Raw genomic sequence first — 16,441 nt, 5'->3', positions numbered from 1 at the left:
CCCTCTGCTCCTCTTTTGCCACTGTGTGAAGAGGTCTCTGTGCTTTATTCTGACTTTCCAGAGGCTGGACCTCAACCTCCAAACTGAAGACTCCTAACCTCACCAGTAGTATTCGGGAATGCTCCTTGCCCCTCTCTCACATCCTGACATTCCCGATGTTCTGCCCGCTGTGTTCTGCCTTGGTGGATCTGTTATCTGGCTCCTTCCCAGAAAGGCTCATTATGACTATTAAGCTGGCATTTGGGGGCTGTAGGATTCAAATGTGGAGCCATGTGCCTTCATTAGTCTTTGTGGCAACTAATGAGCCTTGTATATGACACCTCTGTCATTCTCCTGAGGCAGGGAGCAGTGACTCAAATGTCAACAGCAAGAGTTTATAGATCATCAATGTGCACTGTCATTGGGAAAATAGAAGGGGACAGATTGAGTGTGGTGGAAGCACAGCATTTCTTTGACGTTGCTGTTTCTTACTATCTTTAGAAGTCTAAAGAGTCTTGACATTTGTTTGTTTCATGTTGACTTTAATCTGCTATCAAAAAAAAAACCCAAAAAACAAAAAGCTATACTCAGTGCCATGTTCTACCAATTCTTTCATTAATGTTATTACAGGTCTGGTTGGAACTTCTGAAGTCCATTACAAAGCAAGTAAAAAGTAAGTATGGAAAACCACTTAAGGAATAGAATTCCCAGTTACAACGTGAAAATATTTCAACAATACCACACTGTTCCTCGCCTTAATATAAGCGGAGAAAAGGGCTTTGATGTATTGTTTTAATCCTTCATCCATCCAGTAAATTTAGCAATTTAAAAAAATCATTTTAACTTTGCCTGAGATGAGGAAAATCAGGCTGCTGGATCTTTGAGTAAATTTCGAGAACCCTGGTAATGACAGCGCTCTGTGGATTGGCTCTAGGAATACATCTCTGAGTCTAGACCTGTAAATCTTCGAGCATCCTTGATGTCAAGCAGCAATGCCATTCACCTTCTTCCAGGAGGTGTTTCAGTTTTATCCCATCACAGACATTGTCCATCCATTTCAGGTCATATTTGAGTGCCTACTATGCATGAAATATTCCCCCGAACCCTATATGTCACAATCTAGTGTGGTGGTTCTTAACTTTCAGTGTGTACTAGGATCACGGGCCGGGAGGAGGGAGCAGTTCTTGTTAAAATGCATATTGCTGGGCCTTATCCCCGAGTTTGGGGCCAGCAACCTGCATTTTTAACAAATTCCATAGCTGCTTCCGCTGCAGGTGGATTTCAGTCCACACTTTGGGAAAGGCTGTTTCGTGTCACTTCCCCCTCCTGCTCTCTACGTGTTGGTGTCTCCCACAGTTCTGTCTTTTCCCACTACGTATTGATAATCTGTCACATCATCCCAACAGCTTCCCAACTGACTCCCCCCAATCCATCATGTACACTACTCCCAAAGGGAACTATTGCAAATACAAACCTGACCACATCAGTCTCCTGCTTAAAAATGCTTCCATGACTCCCTATTGTCCTTAGAATAAAGTCCAAACTCTTTAACATGATCCTCAAAGCACCGGACTCTGCCTGCCTTTTCAGCCTTTACCTCTGCCTCTGACCACTTCACACTCCTACCTCTCCTAATTTGAACAAAACTAACTTCAGGTGTAGGCTTCTCAGATAAAATAGAAGTTGCCCAACTATATTAGAATTTCAGATCAACAAAGACTAATTTCTTTGTATAAGTATGTCCCAAGCAATCATTGTATATCTGAAATTCAAATTTAACTGGGAGTCCTATATTTTTATCTGCTAAATCTGGCAGCCCTACTCAGATGTCAGCTCTTCCAGGAAGCCTTCCTTGACCTCCTCCAAACTCTTTTCTCCCTCTTGTGCTTACCCAGTACTCGGGGCTTATAACACTTTGTGGTTCTGTGATTGTCTGTCTAGGTGTCTGCCTCTTCTACCAACCTTTGAGTGCTTAACTGTATTTTTATTTCCAGGAGCCTCTAGTACAATGTTTAGCCTACAATAGGCACTCAACATATATTTACTGAATCAATGGTGTTAGTGCTGCATGTGTGTATTTGCTTTTGATACAGAAAGCTTCTTATTTTCAAATGCAAGTAGGAGTGAAGGCAAGTAGATATGTTTTCTTCATGTAGATTTTAAGATACACAGAGGCCTCAGTCCCTACTACTTCTAGTTCCCTTTATGAATCCTTGAGCCAACTGATATTCACCTGCCTCTATAGCTGGGCCCTTCTCTCATCCAGGAATGCAGAATCCCAAGTAGCAAGTGGTATATTTTTCTAAATGGAACACTTCTTAAGAGAGGCACAGTAGGCCCCAAACGAGGCACATCTTTACAAAAAGAAACTCAAAGAAAGAGAAGGGAGGAAGAGGGGCAGGAGAACTTTCCCAACTGTTATCCACATAGAGGCACAATTCAAAAATAGCAACAGCTCACAAATGTGAAAAATTGAAATTTAAATGAAAAGTCTGTGAGAGGGAGTGCTGGGGAGAGGAGGGAAGAGGAGAGGGGAGTGTGTGTGTGTGTGTGTGTGTGTGTGTGTGAGAGAGAGAGAGAGAGAGAGAGAGAGAGAGAGAGAGAGAGAGAGAGAGAGAAGCCCTGTAACTGTTGTGATGGACATTTAAATAAAACTTATGGAGATATTGTGTTTTAAGATCCTAAGGAAGTTGTTTTCAAATTTATGGTGAAATTTTTCCCAGTGGACCCTGGACATCTGCGAGAAGAGCTTACAAGGTATAGTACTTGCATGATGTTACTTAATCATTATTCTCCATTTATCAGGGAATGGGCTCCTAGCCTTCTTTGGAAGGCTTGGGTCTCAGTCACTCTGGGAGATCGTAAGAAGTTGGTGAGAAGGACGACCTGGCTGGTCCCCAGGGTTAATCTTCCAAAGGATAGGGACTTCAGGGAGAAGGAAGGGTGGTGTTCTTAAAGTGGTAACCAGCCTGGGTGCCCACTTGGGGGTTAAGCCATTAACTACTACAACAGTTAGAGTGTTTGCCTTCATTGCATCTGTGTTCTACTCGGAGGGCAGCTTGACAGCTAAGTTCCCTGCATACTGAAAATGGTTGTGTGCACATGTGTGTGTGCACGTTTGTGTGTGTGTATATCCCATAGGTAGAAAGTGATGATGACATACACTTATAAAACCTTTTTGAAAGTAGAAAAGTAAAAAATAATTTAATAAATTATTTTGCATAAATTATTGATATTTTATTATAATTATTAATAATTACAATAATAATTATTAATAATTTATATAAGTAAAATATTTGTATACTTATAAAAAAGTAAAAAGTATAAAACATTTTAAAGTATTTTTATATTGATAAAAATGCCCTTTAAAATGACCATGTAAACCTACTTCTTCAAAAATACTTTGTCAACATAACACTCCCCAAACCTTACTCTGCTTTCTAGACTTTAGACTCCAGACTTCTACACATAGAAGGGATGTAAGAGATAATCTAGTCCAGACCTTTTGGTTTACAGATGCAGAAACTGGTCCTGGGAACTAGAGTGACTTGATCAAGGTCACAGCGTGTTGGCAATTATTCTACCTGAAATATTCCCCATCATGGTTCATGGCCAATTTTTCTTCACCCTTTTTGTAAAGTGGGGGGGTTCTTTTCTGAGGGGTCTTTGTAGAAGTCACTTTAAAGAAGTCAGTCTCGGGCTTCCCTGGTGGCGCAGTGGTTGAGAGTCCGCCTGCCGATGCAGGGGACGTGGGTTCGTGCCCCGGTCCGGGAAGATCCCACATGCCAGGGAGCGGCTGGGCCCATGAGCCATGGCCGCTGAGCCTGCGCGTCCGGAGCCTGTTCTCCGCAATGGGAGAGGCCACAACAGTGAGAGGCCCACATACCGCAAAAAAAAAAAAAAAAAAAAAGTCAGTCTCTCTCTCTCTCCCAATCCTCTCCAAATTTGTGAGTTGTAGGCCCTTTTCCCAGATAACTTGATGTCTTGGTATCTCTATCAGTTTGCCTTTGCTAACTCATTTCAGTCGAGTCTCAAATTGTAACCAATTTTGATGGAGATAAACTTTCTCTGGGAAAAAAAAAAAGAATGAGAAAATCAATGTGATGATAAATGATTCATCAGCTGTTCAGAGGAAGGATTTGGTATTTGCAGCAGGCAGCTGCCTTCTTAACAGCAAGGAATGTGTCAAATGACAAGAAGGTTACTTTCTTTCTTGCTAGGAGTAAAATGAAATTCACGTCCCCTTTAGCAATTGAGGCTGATTATTCCCATTTACATCTATATTTGAAAGCAGGTAATGGCAACGGTTAGACTTCCTTTATTTTTTCCCCATTGGTCCATTTGAGAATACTTAACTGTAGTTGACTTTACAAGGATGCCTTGATTGGGGCCACTACGTGAGTTTCTCAGAGTGGTGTGCAAATATAACTTTTCTAATGAATCATTTCTAATCCATTAAGAGAGATCACAATTTGAAGGATTATAATGAATGGCTTTGTAAATTAAATAATCACCTACTAATTTACCTGTTTTTTCCCAGTCTGCATTTTCATCTATCACGTGCAATTAATTCTGGTTCACCACATTGCTGTCAAGTCTTAATTGGTTTTAAAAAAATCTAGACAGAACTTTATTCAGAAAATTACATCTTATTTAGGGAAATGCCCACAGTAGATAGTAAATGTTTTAATATATAAAATAAAACTTTGGAACCAATTTTGAACCAAGAAGGAACATAGTCGGCAGTAGAATCTTAATTATACACATCTTTTCAAAAGTTGATTGCCTTTGATAAGGGCTTAAAAGTGTGGGACAAATGCCATCTGTTTTGCAAAGTTCTGGATACCAATGTGTACTTTATGGGTCCCTGATTATCGGTAGGAAAAAGGGTAGTCTGGCTTCATTCCATTCAATACACAGTAATCCCATACCTGCTCTGTGCAAAGGGCTAGGCTGGGCTCTGGTGATACGGAGACGGTGGTCCAGGTGAAGGGGCAGAATCACGGCCTCAAGTTCTTGATTTCTGAAATACAGTCTTTTGGATAGGAGGCAGCCTGGAATTGAGAGGCAGACCTGAGGTCTTGCCACAGTTTCACTGTCTTGGGGTGATATGACTCTGCCCAAATCGCCTAACCTCTGTCTTTCCGTAATTGGAACATGTGGTGATGATGCCAGCCTTCTAAGTTGTTACGATAGTGAGTATTTGATAGCATTTTGTAAACAGAGCAGTACTGGCCTCCTGAGTAGGCTTATTCTTGCTGAATCTCCCTTTCTCTCTGGCTGGGTATGTGGCTTTGCTACGTGGCAGAAATCACCAGAGGATTGTTGGCCAACTCCCTCAAGTTGGCGGGAGGATTTGGCCGGGGCAATTCCTAATGGCTGTGAGGCCTGCTGAAATGCTGGATCAGCTGAGTTGTGGTCTAGTGCTGGTTAGGGGCCGAAGCAAAGCCTATGCATTACTCACCACCCCCAAAAGGCATCTCCCTGACTGGGGGCACCGTGTCTTTCTTGAAACATCTTGATCTGGGAGAAGGGAAATGCTTCTTTCTTGTTCCTGTTTCTTCCTCAAGAGATTTCCCCCCACTTCTTTGCAGGTATCTTTTTACTCTTCAAATAAAGAAGGATTTGGCTCTGGGAAGGCTTCCATGCAGTGACAACTGTACAGCGTTGATGATATCTCACATCTTACAATGTAAGTAGCAAATGTCGACTTTGGGGCCTATCAGCCAGCTAGAGAACCAGGCAAAGAGGTTGAGCACCCTCAACATCCCTATCATCATGTTAGCGCTTCTCTGTAGAGGAGAGAAAGCCTGGATGAGATATATAGAAATGGCAGGGTCCAGTAGAAAGAGGCTGGTTACTGTAGTCATTGAGATTTGGATTCAAATCCTGTTTGCACGTTCTAACTGTTGTAGCCTTGGGTGAAGTCCCCTCATCTGTCTTTGCCTGAGTTCCCTAGTCTTTAAAAGAGTGACAAGAATGCCTTCTCACAGAGCAGTTATGTAGATTAAAAGTAAATGCTGATTTTCTTCTATCTCGGTCTAACCTTGGCCTCCCACTGCCCCAGGCTTGCTCTCCAGGAGCTGGTCTGGACTAATCTGGGCATGGACTTTGCTAGGCAGGCCCCCACTCCCTCTGCTTGCCCCAGGATCCATTTCTGGTACGTGCTTTCTGCAGCACATTGTCACGTTTAATGTGATTCCCATGTTGCTCTTTATCACGATTCCAGAGAACAAAGCACAGAGTACAGCAGGTGGAGAGAAACTAAAAGGGAAAAAGGCCCCAGGCGTCTATTAGAGTTCCCCATATCCTAGCAGCCAAGTCCTTGGACTAGGCTGAGTAATGTAGGCAGGGAAAAGAGGCCCGGGGAGCAGTGGGGCCTTTCCTGGGAGGGGGTGAAGCTGGGCACGTCAGGCTGCTCCTGTATCCCCGAGGGCAGGATTAAGGCAGCTGGAAATATTATCTCTTCTTCTAGGGCTGGCTGGACTTTCTCTCTCTTCTAGAGAGGCCGTCCAAGAATAGGCTGTTCCTTACTGTTCCTGAAGGATCATAACTTCATTTTTTTGTTTCAAAAGTTCATTTTTGACCTCTATCCATTGCCTTCCTGACAGTCCAGAAATGGTAGATTTCTGATTTCACTGGGAACTCCAGAACGAAGGGCTTGGATAGAGACAGTATATGAATCAGTGTTTACCAAGTGACTCATAAGCGAGACAGGATGAGAGCCCAGGGTCTCAGGAAGGCAGTGAGACCAGTAGTTATCAGGGAAGGCTTATGGATGAGGTGGCTTTTGCGCTGGGCCTTAAAGTGATGCATAGGAATTGGATATGTAATGATAAGCAGAGAAAACAGAAAAGAAAAAAAGGTGATGGTACAAGAAAAAGTATATACAGAGGATGCAGCTCAAGTACAACTCGAGCATAGGGTCTGTTTAGGAGAGGTGGCAAAAAACTAAGCATCATTTTGAAGGGCCTTGAATGCCAAGGACACTAACTATATGTCCAGTATTGTTCTTGGGGTGGGGTCGGGAGATGGGGTAAGGCAGGTGGAGAAAACAATATTGGAAGACTTATCCTTCTCCGTTAGCTGCCTGTTTAAGGCAGCAGTCAGAGGATTGGGGCTCCCCAGACAGCCTCTGATGGGGGAGCCCAATTTCATTCTTAATAGTTCAACATTATGGATTTGAGCATTCCCTAGTGGCCATTTCAGGCATAGCACAGAACACTTCAGCTTTTCTAGAGGATATTTTGTTTGTCAATAGAAGCTCTTTCCACAGAAAAAAAGCGAAAGTTTCAAGGAGTCAGCTCTTCACAATCCATCCAGGTCAGATTATTTCACTGGTTGCTAAGACAGTGTGCAGAACACAGCCAGGATGCTCATTCGTTTGCTCATTTATTTATTCATCTAATATGTATGTTCTAGGCATTCAAGAACCTCCACATTCTGACCTCATCTGCTTAAATCTCTCTTACACACCCCTCTGGCTCTAGCCAGACTCTTCCTCCCAAATACAGTTTGTACATTCCAAATGAAGCCTCCCTTTTATGAATGCCCTTAGTACAGTAACTCTTCTTTGTCATTCACTCGGCAAATTTTATTAAGTACCTACTACATGCCAGGTACTGGGAACATAGCAGTGAAATAAAAAGATCTTTGCTCTCGTGGAGCTCACATTTTGGCAGTGGAGGACAATCAGACCAAAATAAGGAAATATATAATGTAAGTTTGAAGGTGATAAGTGCACTGGAGAAAATAAAGTATGGAAGGGAGAGAGGGAAATTTGGGGGCTGGGTACTGAATTTTTAAATAAGGTGGTCAGGGTAGGCTTCACTGTGAAGGTGATAGTCAAACAAAACTTGAAGGAGGTAAAAGACCAAGCTATGCAGAAATCTGGTGGAAGGGAGCTCCAGGCAGAGAACATCCAGTGCAAAGGGCCTGAGGTAGGAGCATGCTGGGAGTATTCAAGAAACATTAAGCAGGCTTTGTGGATGGCTGGAACTGAGGGAGAGAGGGAGACAGTAATCATGGAGGGCCTTAAAAGCATATTAAAGACCTAGGACATTACTCTAAATGTGATGGGAAGCCAATGTAGCATTTGAAACAGAGGAGTGAAATGATCTGAACTAGGTTTTAACTACATCATGTTGGCTGCTGTGGTGAAAACAGAAATTTGTAGCGAGTAGTAAATAAGCCATAGTGATCTAATGTACAGTATAATAAATATAGACAATAATATTGTACTGTAATTATGTAATGTGATAAATATTGCTACAATGGCAACCATATTGCAATCTATAAATGTATCAAAGTAACATACTGTACACCTTAAATTGCTGCAATGTTATATGTCAAATTTATTCAATTTTTAAAAATGAGAGAAAATAGACTTTAGGAGGGATGGTGGAAGTGGGGAGACAAGATAACAGACGACAGCAGGAGAGAGCGAGATGATGGTAATTTGGACCAGCGTGGTAACAGTGAAGGTGCTCACACCACATGCTACCTTCTATCACTAATGATATTTACTCATTTGTATGTCATAGGTCTCTTCCTAGATTGTTATAGTCCTGCATGGAGAGAATGTTCCTATGTTCCTATGTTCCTATGTTTTCCTTAGGGTCAACGTAAGGTCTTGTGCTTAATACTTGTGCTTAATAAAGAGAAAGATTGGGGTGTGTGTGTGTGTGTGTGTGTGTGTGTTTAATTTATTTTTTAAAACAGCTCTATTGTGGTATAATGTGCATACCATAAAATTCACTCATTTTAAGTCTGTAACTCAATGGTTTTTAGTAAATTTACAGAGTTGTGCAACCATTACCACAACCCAGTTTTCAAACATTTCCATCGTGCCAAAAGAGCTCTCTCATGCCCATTGGCAGTCACTCAACCACTAATTTAATTTCTGTTTCTATAGATTTGCCTTTTCTGGACATTTCATGTAATAGGAATGATAAAATATGTGGTCTTTTGTATCTGGCTTTTTTCATTCAACACAATGTTTTTGAAATTCATGCAAGTTGTAACATGAATCACAGCAGTTTGTTCCTTTCTATTGCTGAGTAGTATTCCACTTTATGGGTATACCACATTTTATTTATCTATTTACTTGGCCAGGGACATTTGGATTGTTTCCAGTTTAGCTATTATGAATAATGTTATGAATATTCATGTACAAGTCTTTGTGTGGACACATGTTTTCATCGCTCTTTTGTAGATTTCCAGGAATGTAATTGTTTTGTCTTAAGGTAAATTTGTGTTTAACATTTTAAGAAACTGACAAACTGTTCACCAAATTGTTACAATAAAACCAGAAATGTATGAGGTTTCCAATTTCTCCACATCTTCACTAAAATTTGGTATTGTCTATCTTTGTGATTATGGTCATTCTAGTGCAATGAATCTCATTGCAATTATAATTAGCATTTTCCTAATGACTAATGATGTTGAGCACCTTCTCATCTGTTTATTAACCATTCCTATGTTTTCTTTGGTAAAATGCGTATTCAAATTTTTGCCAATTTTAAAATGGGTTGTCTTATCGAATTTTAAGAGAGTTTTATATATTCTTATTAAAAATCCTTTATGAGATCTATAATTTGTGAAATTTTCTTCCAATCTGTGGCTTGACTTTTCATTTTCTTTGTGTGTGTGTGTGCTCTTTTTTTAAAATTGAAGTATTGTTGATTTACAATGTTGTGTTAGTTTCAGGTGTACAGCAAGTGATTTATATATATATATATATATATATATATATATATATATATATATATAGACTGACTGACTAGAATCACCAGTAGAATGTTGGATAGAAGTGGCAAGAGCAGACATCCCTGTCTTGTCCCTGGTCTTAGGGGAAAGCACTCAGTTTCTCACCATTTAGTATTATTATGATGTTAGCTGTAGGTTTTCCAACTTTATCAGGTTGAAGAAGTTCCCTTCAATTTTTTTGTTTGTTGAATGTTTTTACCATGAATTGGTGTTGGATTTTGCCCAATGTTTTTTCTGCATCTATTGATATGATAATGTATTTTTTGTCCTTTATTCTATTAACATAGCATATTACATTAATTAACCTTCACGTGTTGAACTGATCTTGCACTCCTGGGATAAATCCCACTTGGTCATGATGTATAATTCTTTTTTATATGTTGCTGGATTCAGTTTACTAGTATTTTGTTGAGGATTTTTGCCTCTGTATTCATGAGAGATATTAATCTGTAGTTTTCTTGTGATGTCTGTGTCTGATTTTGGTATCAGAGTAATACTGGCCTCATGAACGAGTTGGTAAGTGTTCCTTACTCTCTTTTCTGGAAGAGTTTGTGAAAAATTGGTATTTGTATCTTATCTGAATATTTGATAGCATTAACTAGTGAAACCATATGGGTGGGCCTGATTACGTTTTTTTGGTTTTTTTGGTTTTTTTTTTTTTTTTGCGTTACGCGGGCCTCTCACTGCTGTGGCCTCTCCCGCTGCGGAGCACAGGCTCCGGACGCACAGGCTCAGCGGCCATGGCCCACGGGCCCAGCCGCCCCGCGGCACGTGGGATCTTCCCGGACCGGGGCACGAACCCGCCTCCCCTGCGTCGGCAGGCGGACTCTCAACCACTGCGCCACCAGGGAAGCCACTGATTAAGTTTTAATGAGATTTGTACATTTATCAATTTGGGAAAAAAATAAATAGATAAAAGAGCCATTGATTTGGTCTTTTTAAAAAAGCTTGTTATATAAAGATTTTCATTCTAATGTGGTTTTGAAATATATAAATACACTTCACCTATCTAAAAATGAGCATGCCATCTGTCTAAAACACAATAGAAAACCAAGCCAAAAGAGAAAATAACTTTCTAGTACTCAAAACTGATGCCCCCATGTCCATGAATTTTACTCAATAGGAGAGCACCACATGATTCCATGGAGTCTATTTACTCTTATAATTCATAAAATGCGAACAGGTTTGGATATCTGCATTCCCCTTTTTTCATGTTAAAATGCGAATTTTAATTGTAAAAATTGTTTTGGGTGCCCATTTTATGGTAGATTAGAAGTCACAATTTGGAACCAAGTAGAGACTTCTTCAGGGGAAGTCAATGACCAGGAAGTGATTCCTATTAATCTGACAGAGAGGGAAAAGGCATAATAATGATAAAGAACACACAAGAATTCAAAAATCAAAACAGTTTCAAGCCATTTACTGTAGGGGCAGATAATCCTATATACCTCAATTGCCTTTGTAGGCACAGTGCTATTATAACAATAAATTGGATATATCTAGAATAGATTATGAGCAGGGATAAACTTCCAGTGATTTGGAAAAGTGAGAATAATTTCCAGAATTATTCACCGACTGGGGATTCCATATAGCAGGGTTTTACTAGATTCCCAATGTACAGAGTGATGAATGGCTGTGACTGGCTTGCATTGGAGTTGGCATTTGTATTCTCCTTTCTTAATAATGCCTGATCAAGGCAGAGGGAGGTTAGGGGGCTGAATTAGTTTGCTAGGGCTACCATAACACAATACAACAGACTAGGTGACTTAAAGGACAGAAATTTATTTTCTCACACTTCTGGAGGCTAGACATCCAAGATTGAAGTGTCAGCAGGTTTGGTTTCTTCTGAGGTCTCTCTCATTGGCTTGCAGATAGCTGCCTTCCTGATGAGTCCTCACCCAGTCTTTCCTCTGTGTACCTGCATTCCTGGTGCCTGGTGTCCAAATTTCCTCTTCTTATAAGGATACCAATCAGATTGGATTAGGGCCCACTCTACTGCCTCATTTTTAAAATAATCACTCCTTTATAGGCCTTGTCTCTAAACACAGTCACATTCTGAGGTACTGAGGGTTAGGACTTCAATATATGAATTTGAGAGGGAGGTCACAGTTCAACTCGTAACAGGGACTGATCAGAAGCAGAAGAGATCATCAACAGAATGTGGGAGAAGAAAATAAGAAAATATTCATCTATGATCCTGGAGCCTTTAAGACCTACACTGTGTCTGTGACTTCATAACAACCCACTGCTTCTTATTTGAAGAAGAACCAGTTAGGTCCTCCCCCACCACCCATATCCTGAAACAAATATACATATATTCAGGAGGTCTAGGGCTGCACTGGCTGCAAAGAAAGGGCTGTTTGGGGGAGGTCAGAGGGTCTGCTGGGTGCTCCACTGCTTAACGCATCAATGGTAATGTAAAAAATGTCACTTTACTGTCATGCAGCAGAACTGGGAGACTTTCATGAAGAAACAGATAGGAAATATTTGGCACAAACCCGGTACTTACCGAACCAAGACGATTTAGAGAGCAAGATCGTGCACTTCCATCAGAAGCACATGTAAGTACTTTCCCTGGCATCTGCTTCCGCCTGTTCTGCTGGCAGGGAAGACTGAAGCTGAGGACAGACTCTTAAAAGCAAGCCTTTAAGTCAGAGAAACTTCAGGCTCAAGAAAACACTGAGTTCCTCTTCGAGCTCTCGGGGTAGAGGTGTCATTCTTTTTTTTTAGGCGTCATTCTTGCTGCATTTATTAGGCTCATAAATTCTTTCCCTTTGCAGTGGCAGGAGCCCAGCTGAAGCTGACATTCTGCTACTGGACATAGCGAGGAAGCTGGATATGTACGGCATCAGGCCGCACCCTGCCAGTGATGGTGAAGGGATGCAGATCCAACTGGCTGTTGCTCACATGGGCGTACTGGTGTTACGGGTAACAGCTCTTTTCCTTTAAAGTCTTCAGTTTTGGGTGTTATCTTGGCTCAAACTTGAATGTCCATTCTCAAGGTGACCCCACCCCTCAGTCTTACCACCAGCAAGGAAAGGAGGCAGTGCTTGGAAGAGTTTAGGGTAAGTCTCCTTCCCTTGATGTCCTTTGCTTCCATTTGCAGTCTGGAGCTGACTGTTTTGATTCTCAGGAGCTCACACATTAGATCAGGCCAGCATGGTGAAGAGATGAAGTCAAGAGGCTCTTTGGAACTTTTAGACCCTAAATAAGAATACAGGTTTTTGGCATCCTAAAAGCTTAGGCTGTGAAATAAAGTGCATTCAGCCTGTCCAAATCCACCAGAAACAACCTGAAGGGTTGTTCTCATTCAGTTAGCAGTTTTGTTGGAGGTGCCCAGTGCCAGCTAGTAGGGAATTAGTGCCCAACCCTGAAAGCAATGGTTGATGTTTACTGACTCATCCTTTTCCCAGGACTCTGTTTTCCAGAGAGGGCTCTCTCCATCACCATTAATCCTCACTCCTTGGAATGTGGCCAGAACATATTTTTCAACAGTTTTTCAGTCTTTTTGGACTTCTTATATCTGTGAGCATTCAATGAATTTAGATCCAAGTTAAGGTTTAAGAAGCTTCAGAATGATAGGCAGATACCTAGACAGGTTTTGGAATGAATCACCTGTGACAAAGAAAGGGGTGGCTTCAGACCCACTGACCCCCAGGACCGAATTAGAGCACTGAGATAAGTCACAAAGCAGATCAGGTACAGACTTGGCAACAAGAACCTTAACCTTCTAATTTATGTGGTTATAAACTTTACAGCATGAGAGCCACACTGATGGACAAAAGACCCAATGGATCACAGGCACACCTGTTCACCCAGGAGGGAATTTTTACCCAGTCCACTCAAACCCTGATTCTTTTTTATTTTTATATTTTTTTAGATAAGCAACAAAGATATATTATACAGCTCAGGGAAATATATCCATTATCTTGTAATAACTTTTTAAAATTTTATATTGGAGTATAGTTCATCAACAATGTTGTGTTAGTTTCAGGTATACAGCAAAGTGATTCAGTTATACATATACATGTATCTATTCTTTTTTTATTAATCTTTTAAAACATCTTTACTGGAGTATAATTGCTTTATGATGGTGTGTTAGTTTCTGTTTTATAACAAAGTGAATCAGCTATACATATACATATATCTCCATATCTCCTCCCTCTTGAGTCTCCCTCCCACCCTCCCTATCCCACCCCTCTAGGTGGTCACAAAGCACCGAGGTGATCTCCCTGTGCTATGTGGCTGCTTCCCACCAGTTATCTATTTTACATTTGGTAGTATATATAAGTCCATGTCACTCTCTCACTTCACCCCACCTTCCCCTTCCCCGTGTCCTCAAGTCGATTCTCTATGTCTGCGTCTTTATTCCTGTCCTGCCCCTAGGTTCTTCAGAACATTTTTCTTCTTTTTTTAGATTCCATATATATGTGTTAGCATACAGTATTTGTTTTTCTCTTTCTGACTTACTTCACTCTGTAGGACAGACTCTAGATCCATCCGTTTCACTACAAATAACTCAATTTTGTTTCTTTTAATGGCTGAGTAATATTCCATTGTATATATGTGCCACATGTTCTTTATCCATTCATCTGTCGATGGACACTTAGGTTGCTTCCATGTCCTGGCTATTGTAAATAGTGCTGCAATGAACATTTTGGTATATGGTTCTATTTGAATTATGGTTTTCTCAGGGTATATGCCCAGGAGTGGGATTGCTGGGTCATATGGTAGTTCTATTTTTAGTTTTTTAAGGAATTTCCATACTGTTCTCCATAGTGGCTGTATCAGTTTACACTCCCACCAACAGTGTAAGAGGGTTCCCTTTTCTCCACACCCTCTCCAGCATTTATTGTTTGTAGATGTTTTGATGATGGCCATTCTGACTGGTGTGAGATGATATCTCATTGTAGTTTTGATTTGCATTTCTCTAATGATTAGTGATATTGATCATCCTTTCATGTGTTTGTTGGCACTCTGTATATCTTCTTTGGAGAAATGTCTATTTATGTCTTCTGCCCATTTTTGGATTGGGTTGTTTGTTCTCTTGATATTGAGCTGCATGAGCTGCTTGTAAATTTTGGAGATTAATCCTTTGTCAGTTGCTTCGTTTGCAAATATTTTCTCCCATTCTGAGGGTGTTCTTTTCATCTTGTTTATGTTTCCCTTTGCTGTGCAAAAGCTTTGAAGTTTTATTAGGTCCCGTTTGTTTGTTTTTATTTCCATTTCTCTAGGAGGTGGGTCAAAAAGGATCTTGCTGTGATTTATGTCATAGAGTGTTCTGCCTATGTTTTCCTCTAAGAGTTTGATAGTTTCTGGCCTTACATTTAGGTCTTTAATCCATTTTGAGTTTATTTTTGTGTATGGTGTTAGAGAGTGTTCTAATTTCATTCTTTTACATGTAGCTGTCCAGTTTTCTGAGCACCACTTATTGAAGAGGCTGTCTTTTCTCCATTGTATATTCTTGCCTCCTTTATCAAAAATAAGGTGACCATAAGTGTGTGGGTTTACCTCTAGGCTTTCTATCCTGTTCCATTGATCTATATTTCTGTTTTTGTGCCAGTACCATACTGTCTTGATTACTGTACCTTTGTAGTATAGTCTGAAGTCCAGGAGCCTGCTTCCTCCAGCTCCATTTTTCTTTCTCAAGATTGCTTTCATGTATCTATTCTTGCTAACCCTGATTCTTGCTATTTCCTATTGCATGAGAGAAAATGGGAAGGGTATGAGAGCAAGACCGTCATGTTAGTTGTGATCTCTTTCATTGTGAATACTTCTGTGGACAGTTGGGAACAATATATATGGTCTATTTTGTCCTACCTGAAATCCAGTCAAAGAGTATTTATGTATTGAGTACCCTCTATCTGTTCTTCATTGTACTATTCTTTCTTTAACAAAAAACAGCTTTATTGAGCTATAATTTGCATAACATAAAAGTCATCTGTTTTAATGGTACAATTCAATGAGTTTGAGTATATTTATAGTTGGGCAGCAATCCATTCATCCTTCTATCAGTATACTTATTGTACATCCACTCTGTGCCAGGTACTAGAGCTGCAGAGGTAAACAGGCATGACCCTGACTTAAATTCTAATAGGAACTTAAATTCCAGTAGGAGGAAGACAGACAATTAAACAAGTAATTATAAACAAATGTGATGTGCTTTGTGCTAGAGGAAGCACAGGATGCTAAGGTAACACATGTGAAAGGGACTTAACATTTAAGTAAGACCTGAGGCAATTAACCAGACCAATGGGATATGATTGCCTGATGAAGGAGGGTGTTCCAGGGAAAGGGCACACAGGCAAAGGCCCTGAGAAGGATAAAGGATGACATAATCAAGAAACTAACATTAAGCATGACATATGGCTCCTGTCATTACGATAGTCACAATTTATTTTGAAAGACCAGAGAAATAACGATCAATATCAGACAATGAGTAATCAAAAGCTAATCTATCACATTTACTTTAGTTGCAGAAGTAGTATACCCAACAAAATAATGTGGTTACCTGTAGACAGTGGTTAGATGGGGACAGAGGTAGAAGTGACAGTGGTGGGCGTGAGACTTCTCAATATATTTATTTTTGTGCCCCCTTTGATTTTTGGACTATGTGAGCAAACAAACAAACAAGAGAGTTAAACTGTTTGAATAGTCCAGGAGAGCTAAAGGAGTTCAGAGGAGTTAGAAATGG

At 40.4% G+C, this 16,441-nt stretch overlaps 1 protein-coding gene across 2 annotated transcripts in view; it reads left to right on the top strand.

Moving 5' to 3' along the window:
* Positions 1-16,441, top strand: part of FRMD7 (FERM domain containing 7) — a gene marked incomplete at both ends in the record, with an annotated part of 55,091 nt that overhangs the window by 31,517 nt on the left and 7,133 nt on the right. Inside the window, 5 exons of one of the 2 annotated variants that reach the window (XM_079910512.1) lie at positions 610-652; positions 2,703-2,736; positions 5,574-5,671; positions 12,194-12,308; positions 12,528-12,675. In XM_079910512.1, the coding sequence (XP_079766638.1) occupies positions 610-652; positions 2,703-2,736; positions 5,574-5,671; positions 12,194-12,308; positions 12,528-12,675 (438 nt within the window). Of the gene's footprint in view, positions 1-609; positions 653-2,657; positions 2,737-5,573; positions 5,672-12,193; positions 12,309-12,527; positions 12,676-16,441 lie in introns of both variants that reach the window. The other variant, XM_079910511.1, reaches the window with a different exon arrangement.

This window comes from Stenella coeruleoalba (assembly GCF_951394435.1).
Source record: "Stenella coeruleoalba genome assembly, chromosome: X".
Taxonomy (NCBI): domain Eukaryota; kingdom Metazoa; phylum Chordata; class Mammalia; order Artiodactyla; family Delphinidae; genus Stenella; species Stenella coeruleoalba.
This window is presented reverse-complemented; position numbering and strand designations above follow the sequence as displayed.